The 7,429-nt window shown below is 43.5% G+C and overlaps 1 protein-coding gene across 1 annotated transcript; it reads right to left on the bottom strand.

Annotated features, from left to right (window-relative positions):
* Positions 1-370: 370 nt before the first annotated feature.
* Positions 371-1,255, bottom strand: LOC137361528 (probable G-protein coupled receptor 139). Its single transcript, XM_068026353.1, has one exon. The coding sequence runs from the start codon at positions 1,253-1,255 to the stop codon at positions 371-373; it is 885 nt and encodes a 294-aa protein (XP_067882454.1).
* Positions 1,256-7,429: the final 6,174 nt, after the last annotated feature.

Genomic DNA, 7,429 nt, shown 5'->3' with positions numbered 1-7,429 from the left:
CACCCTGCTTGTATACAACCGGTCTTCTTGTGTTCTGCCAGTCACCCCTTGTCCATTTCCCGGCTTGGTCTTTGAAATGTGTCTACTCTCTGTCGATCAGAAATATTGCTGTGTGCTAAACACAGTGACCATCTGTGCCTGCCCACCGCAGGGGGTACATTCAGATACCCAGCGATTCCTGGTGCCATTCAATTAGTCATAGAGTCCTAGAGAGATACAGCACTGAAACAGGCCCTTCAGCCCACCGAGTCTGTGCTGAACATCAACTGCCCATTTCTACTAATCCTACATTAATCCCAATTGATAGAATTCTGGGGATCAACATTACATTCATGCATTTAAAACACTTAGACCCGGCTCTAGTCTGCTCTCAGTTGTTTTCTTTATTAATTAGTTGCCTAATCGATGTAACTGGATATCTCAGCGCACTCTTGAGCTGCTCTCTGAATTTGGACTGAGTCACCATGTAAATGAATGTGTTTGAGCAGAAACTGAAATTTGCCAGCATATATCCAGTTTGTTCAAATATTACTAAGGAATCATTGGAAATAGGGCTTGCTCCTATAATGTTATAATAGAAAAAATTTATTACATCTATTGACCATAAAAGTATGAAGCTGCCGGATACGGCAAAGAGTAAAATTACGGATTTCCTTCTGTTGTCCATCTCTGGGTCTTTGTGATTCTGTACCTTGCTCTGACTCTTCAGTCCCTTGCGCACTCGAATGGCCACTAAAATATGACTGACTGTCAGAACGTTGAGTAACAGAATTAAAGCAAATGGGATCAATGGAGTTAAAATCACATCAAACCATTCATATCCCACCCATCCAGGCTCAGTGTAAAAGCTTGACTTAGGAACACAGAAGAATGGTACATTGTCGATTATCACTCCAGGTTCAAATGTGAAAAGTAAGGGAATGGTTTCCAAACAGATCAGACTGCAGGTTGTTGCGAGAACCAAAGCCGCAGTTTTCTTTGTGCAATATTTAGCTTTCAGCCTCCGGCAACAGATGGCCACAAATCGATCAATGGTGAAAGTGACAGAGAGCCAGACAGAACCCTCTCCGGCTGCATTACTCACGGCATAGATAACACTGCACACAGGGGTGATGTTCACGAATGATCCCGGGAAATAATACATATTGATCCGGTACAGTAGGAAATGGGTAATAACGAGCAGTAGATCCGCTGTTGCCATGGCAACCAAGTAGTAAGTGGTGCAAGTGGAGAGTCCGCACTTCCCCCGTGACATGATCACAATCGCCACTAAACTAACTGTGAAAGAGAGAATGGAAAAGATACTGGGAATTATTGATCAAACATTGCCCTTGTCTAAGACCAGGCCAGACGGGTAGGATTTTAATATTAAAAACTGTTAGATCGCCGGAGTTTAAAATTTAAAAAAGATCGCTACTGCTATCACCAATACACCTTATTCCAGGTTTATTAGAGTCGAAGACAACTGATCCCAGGAAGCGTGTTAGCAATTTAAATATTATAATGAGGCCAGAAGCGTTTGATGTAAATTGGTTAATATGTTTAACTCTGGCCAGCCAGGACTCCCAGGCCTCTGGAAATTTGCAAAACAGGGAGACGAGTGCAGATTCAGGGAGAACGGAAGAGTCTTTACAGCACTGCTTGTGGGCCAGGAAGAGCAGTAGCGCTTCCCTATGGTCCCCCAAGTGTCCCAACCTGAGGACTATCAGACACCCTCAAGCAAAGCCCCACAGGGCAGAGGATCAGACCATCATGCAGGATAAGACTGCTCCATCCCAGATTGGGCAATCACCACCAGTATTGGACCATCCCATCCCACCATTAGACCCCAACGCTCCCATGTGGATCAGAACATCTGTCCGGGATCAGACCACCCCAGCCTGGAATCGGGCACATTCCTCCGAAACCGATATTTGACACTCCCGTGGATTGGACCATCCGATACAATGATCAGACAACACAAGGCTCCCTATCGGACAATCTCCACCGATATTGGACCACAGCATCCCTGGATTAGGAGTCACAAATGCCAGCCACAGTGGACCATCTCCATGATTTCAGACCAGCCCCATACTGGGATCAGATACAACCCTTCCCCACTCCGATTGGCGAGACACATCAGAATCGTACCACCCTATCCCACGTTGAGACACTACCGACCCCCCAACTGGATGGGACTATCTCCCTGGGCTCAGAAAACCCACATCCTGGGATAGGATGTTTCCATTCCACATCGGGATCAGGTACTCTCCAAGGGCTTGGACCACTCGCAAAGCAAGATCAGCAAATAACCAGAGCCCCCACCCCGATTTGGCCACTCTCACCTGATTGGTCCTCTCCCATCCAGGCATCAGGCACACCTCCACCCTTCCCTACCCATATCATCCATTCTTCCCAGGATCAGACCTTCTGCCTGCTAGGATCAGACACTGCTCCCCACTCCCCTGCCCAGATCATTCACCTTCCCCGGTTCGAGCACCCACTTCTGCTATCAGGCAACACTACCCCTCCACTACCCAGATCAGAGACTATCCCCAGAGCCGGGACCCGTACCCGCCAAGGATTGAACTCCCTCGGTGACAGGAATAAAACCTTAACTGGCCTGGAAACCTGCTCTGGCGGCCTCCCCATCTGACTGAAACCAAGCCTGTCAATCAGCGTCACAACTGGGTGGGGAACCTGCCAAGGACAAAGGACACACGCTATGGAGTTAATACCTCCCAGAACAATCCAGGACTTCTGCCCCCTGTCTACCTCATTCCCCCACCAACTGATCAACCAGGCATAATAATTACATCAAAAGCAAAATACTGAAACTACAGTTAATAGATGAAAATGAGAGAATATTTTAAACACCCAGCACATCAGGCAGCATATGTGATGAGAGAAACAGAGTTAACCTTTCAGACCGATAGCCTTCCATCCAAAATAGGAGATATTAGAGTTAACATTTATAAAAAGTTATAAACAGTAATAATGCAATGATACAGCCAAAGGAAAGTCGGGTATTGGCGAAGGAAATAACAAAGGGGAATGTCGGTAATCGGGCAAATGGCAGGAGATATTCAATGACAAAGGAATGGTGCTGCATGGCGAATGGAACAATTCAAGAAAGAGTCGATGGGTCCAGCGTAGATTTAAAGGCTTACAGCAGAACAATAGAGGCAGAGGGAAGCATGGAGAAGCTGGCAATGAGGAGAAGGCTACAGTGTCTGGGAAAAGTGACACAGAGTTCTAGGTAGACCCCAGTGGTATGGACTAGCCTGCAAGCTGTGTATTAATAGGGGATTCCCCACCCCAAAAAACAGCCCACACACCTCCACTTTCAGCAATTCTATTGTAACTATTCCTCCATTACCAACACGTGCCAGTTCGTGAACATGGTTAGAATCTGAACTTTTTAAAATCAGTGTTGAGTCCAACAGCCTGATTGAAAAGTATTTTGTTGTTCCCCATCGAGCTTCAGTGGAAGAGAGTAAAGGGTCGAGGACAATGAGTTGATAGTTGGAGTGAGAAGGGGAATTGAAGTGACAAGTGACCAGATGCTCAGTCACACTAGCAGCTTCAATGGAAGAGTTCAGCAGACCAATCACTCAATCTGCATTCACTCAGTACAATTCTACTTTGACAGGTATTCCCAATATTACTTGGATATTGAGATGAGGTGTTCCACTTCTGACAGTGACCCTTAATCAGTACAATCCTTCAATACAGATCCTCACACTAATGTCCTCCCGCAGAGAGTTACCTGAAGTGAAATCTGGTTCAACAGTATATTAATCACTTGATAATAGAGCGAACCTATGAGGTATAAACAGAGGATTATTTCCAATTGAGGCAATGGAATAAAACAGCAGAAGTAATTCAGGATATTTGACTGAACAAAATGATATGACTGACCGGGTGTCTACATACTGTGACCATTATATCAGAATGTAACATTATCTGTAACAGATTAAAACAAGAGACCAGCACAGAAAGAGATTTATACAATGTTAATGGTTATAATCACTTACCAGGAACACCAATGACGGCAAGGATGACATAGTATATTTTCGAGGCTATTTGAAATGTTGCAAGCATTTTCTGAGTGAATTGATCGGTCCCTTCGTGCTGCTGGCAATTTCCCGCAATCAAACTCTGAAGTGTTCATTCTGAATGACTTTAATTTATACATGGCAGGATCTCCATGGGGACATTGAGGTTGCAACGGTGTTCAAATTGTTTATTTTTCCAGAAAACTGAGCAAACACATTTTGATAACCAAGTCAATTCCCTATTGTGATAGAATATATTTAGAGCTAATATTGAATTGAAAAACGCCCAAAGCTGGCAACTCTTATTACATTAATTAACTAAAGAGGATTGACACTGTAGTCTCAAAGCAATCGTGATTTCCTTCAAACGCATGAACCCATCTCCAGATTCCATACTGTTTCAGTGATGTCCACCATTCTGCCGTGGTCATTCAGTGAAAAATAGTCTTGATATTAGTGTGCCATCTCAGGGTTACTCTACTGCATTTTGCGGTGCGGCTGCCCTCTTTATCTGTAGCAATTCAGTCATAAAATTCGAAATGCTGGAGTGAGAAATTTCTGCCTGTGGATTAATGAAGTCAACTAATGCAGGACTATAATTTAATTGAATGGAATCTAAGAGGATATCTGGCGAAGGAACAGGGAAGGTTGATAAAGAGAATGTAATGGATGTTGTCTACCTGAAAGTTAAGAAAGCGTTTGAAAATGTACCACATAAAAGGCTGGCTAAAACAATGAGGCTCATGGTATAGGAGGGTCATTGACAACCTGGATAAAATATAGGCTTCAGGACAGAAAACAGTGAGTAAATAGTTGTTTTATTTTTCAGACTGGAGAATGGTAAACAGCGATGTTCCCCAAGGTTCAGACTTGGATGCTGGAATTACAGACTAAAAATTAGAATTTTGCCTATGATACCTAAATTGGAAGTGTGGCTATCAGTGAAGGTGATACGAATCGCCTGCAAGAGGACATAGATAGAGTCAAAATGGGCAGACAAGTGGCAGATGGAATTTAATACAGAAAAGTACATGGTGTTTCATTTTGATAGGATGGATATGGACGTAATGGCACATTTCAAAATAATTTGCAGAGAGGAGGGTTCTTGGCGCTTATGAACACAGAACTCTGAAGGCGGAAGGACATAATGAAAGAGTGGTTAGAAAATTATATGGGATCTTGGGATTCATATGTAGACGCATTGAGGACAAAAGGAATTACACTCTTTCTCAAATAAAAACAGAAAGTGCTTGAAATACTGAGCAGGTCTCGCAGCATCTGTGGAGAGAGAAACAGAGGCAACTTTTCAGGTCTGTGACCTTTCATTAGAACAGGCAAAGATTAGAAATGTAATAGGTTTGGTGCAAGTGAAAAGGGGGAGGGGGAAAATATAAGGGACAGGGCAGGAGGGACTAAATGACAAAGATGTCAGCGACCAAAGGTAAAGGGAGTGCTAATTGTTGCATTAAAAGAAAAATCATTAGTCCAGAGAATACTAATGGCAGAATAATGAACAACTCTGGCCAAAAGCCAAACCCTGAAAATCATATTTAAGCAAGGGCCCATGGCTAAAAAGTAAAGTAAAATAAAATAAAAAAATACAGTCATGCTCTGAAATTGTTAAACTCAATGTTCAGTCCAGTGGGCTGTAGAGTGCCTCGTTGGAAGATGAGGTGCTGTTCCTTGTGCTTGCATTGAGTTTCACTGGAACACTGCAGCAGACGAAGGACAGAATTGTTGGCGTGGGAGCAGAGCGGTGAATTAAAATGGCATGCAACCAGAAACTCAGGATCATGCTTGTGGACTGAGGGGAGCTGTTGAAAAAAGCAGTTTGCCAATCGGTGTTTGCTGTCCACAATGTAGAGGTGACTGCAATGTGAGCAGCAAATACAGTTTACTACAAAATACAGGTAAATCACTGCTTCACCTGGAAGCATTGTTTGGCACCTTGGATATTGAGGAGAGAGGAGGTAAAAGGGTAGGCATTACACCTCCTGTGATTGCAGCGCAATGTCCCGTGGGAAGGGGACGAAGTGTCGGGATCATGGAGGAGTGGACTATGAAGTATTGAGCCCAGCTCTGGTCACCACACTTTAGAAGAGATATGAGGGCGCTTGAAAAGCTGCAGAGGGGATTTATCAGAATGGTTACAGTTTCCACATTAAGGTTGGATAATTTGGGGTTGTAGCTGATGTATCTCCTCTTTAGGCAGTCCATTGATCGATTACAGTTTTACCTGCTGCTCTGAATTCAATTTATCGGAGGCAGACCTGTTCGAAAGCCACTGAAAGTGGCCCACCTCCAATAACTTAATTTTATTAAGTCAAGATTGCTCCTTGTCATTTTCTAGAACTAATCTAACCCTTTGACACTATGGTAAGGTAAGTATTGCTGAAAAAAGAGACATGCTGTCGAAGCTTTTTGTCTTGCACACAACAGGACAGATGCAAACATACCAAATTTCAAAGGGAACAAAATTTAGACTACATGGGAAAGGATGCTGATGGGTTCGCAAGTCAACTCTGATTGGTCGAAGTGTTGCCATGCACCAGGGAACTACTTTTGAGCTGATCGGGCCTGTACTTACTCGAGTTTAGAAGAATGAGAAGTGAGCTTATTGCAATTTACAAGATTCTGATGCCAGTGACAGGGTGGGTGCTGAGAGGATGTTCCCCTTCTGGGACAGTCTCGAACGAGGGGGCACAGTTGCTAAATAAAGGGTTTCCCATTTAAGACTGAGCTTAGGAAGATTTCTTTTCCTCTCAGCGGTTGGTTAGATGCTGGAATTCTCTTCCCCAGAGAGCAGTGGAGGTTGCGTCATTGAACATATTCAAGGCTGAGTTAGATAGATTTATGATAAACAAGAGAGTCAAGGATTATGGGGAGCAGGCAGGAAAGTGTAGTTAAGGCCACAATCAGAGCAGATGTGATGGTATTGAATGACAGAGCAGGCTCGAGGGGCTGAATGGCCTACTCCTGTTCATATTTCTTATGATCTTGTGTCGAAAATGAAACGTTTTCTCTACACCATTTAAGCCATTTTTATAGCAGAGACAGGGCCATGTGTATTATAAACAGAGATGGGGTCTAATGCAGACCTAACTTGTGCATTGATAACCGAGACTAGTGTAAAAGGTATCGAGGTTGCAGAATTCGAAACATGCATTCAGGGGAACTTTTTCAGGCCAGTGCATAGCAAGGCCAACAAGAGATGGGTCAGTTTTACACTTAGTTTTGGGGAATGAAGCTGGGCTGGTGGAAGGCGATTTAGAAAAGTGGACTGGAAAAAATTACTTGAAGGTAAATCAGTGTCAGAGCAGTGAGAGTGAATCATTTCATCTGGAGGATTTATTATTCCAGATTTATTTTTTTCATTCAGAGAAATTCAAATT

Source organism: Heterodontus francisci, unplaced genomic scaffold (assembly GCF_036365525.1).
Source record: "Heterodontus francisci isolate sHetFra1 unplaced genomic scaffold, sHetFra1.hap1 HAP1_SCAFFOLD_368, whole genome shotgun sequence".
In the NCBI taxonomy this organism is placed as follows: Eukaryota; Metazoa; Chordata; class Chondrichthyes; order Heterodontiformes; family Heterodontidae; genus Heterodontus; species Heterodontus francisci.
The sequence above is the reverse complement of the archived record's forward strand: the minus strand, read 5'-3'. Positions and strand labels throughout refer to the sequence as shown.

Excerpts from the sequence above, each read along its gene's own strand:
- LOC137361528 (XM_068026353.1), bottom strand. The coding sequence starts at position 1,255 with ATGTCACGGGGGAAGTGCGGACTCTCCACTTGCACCACTTACTACTTG.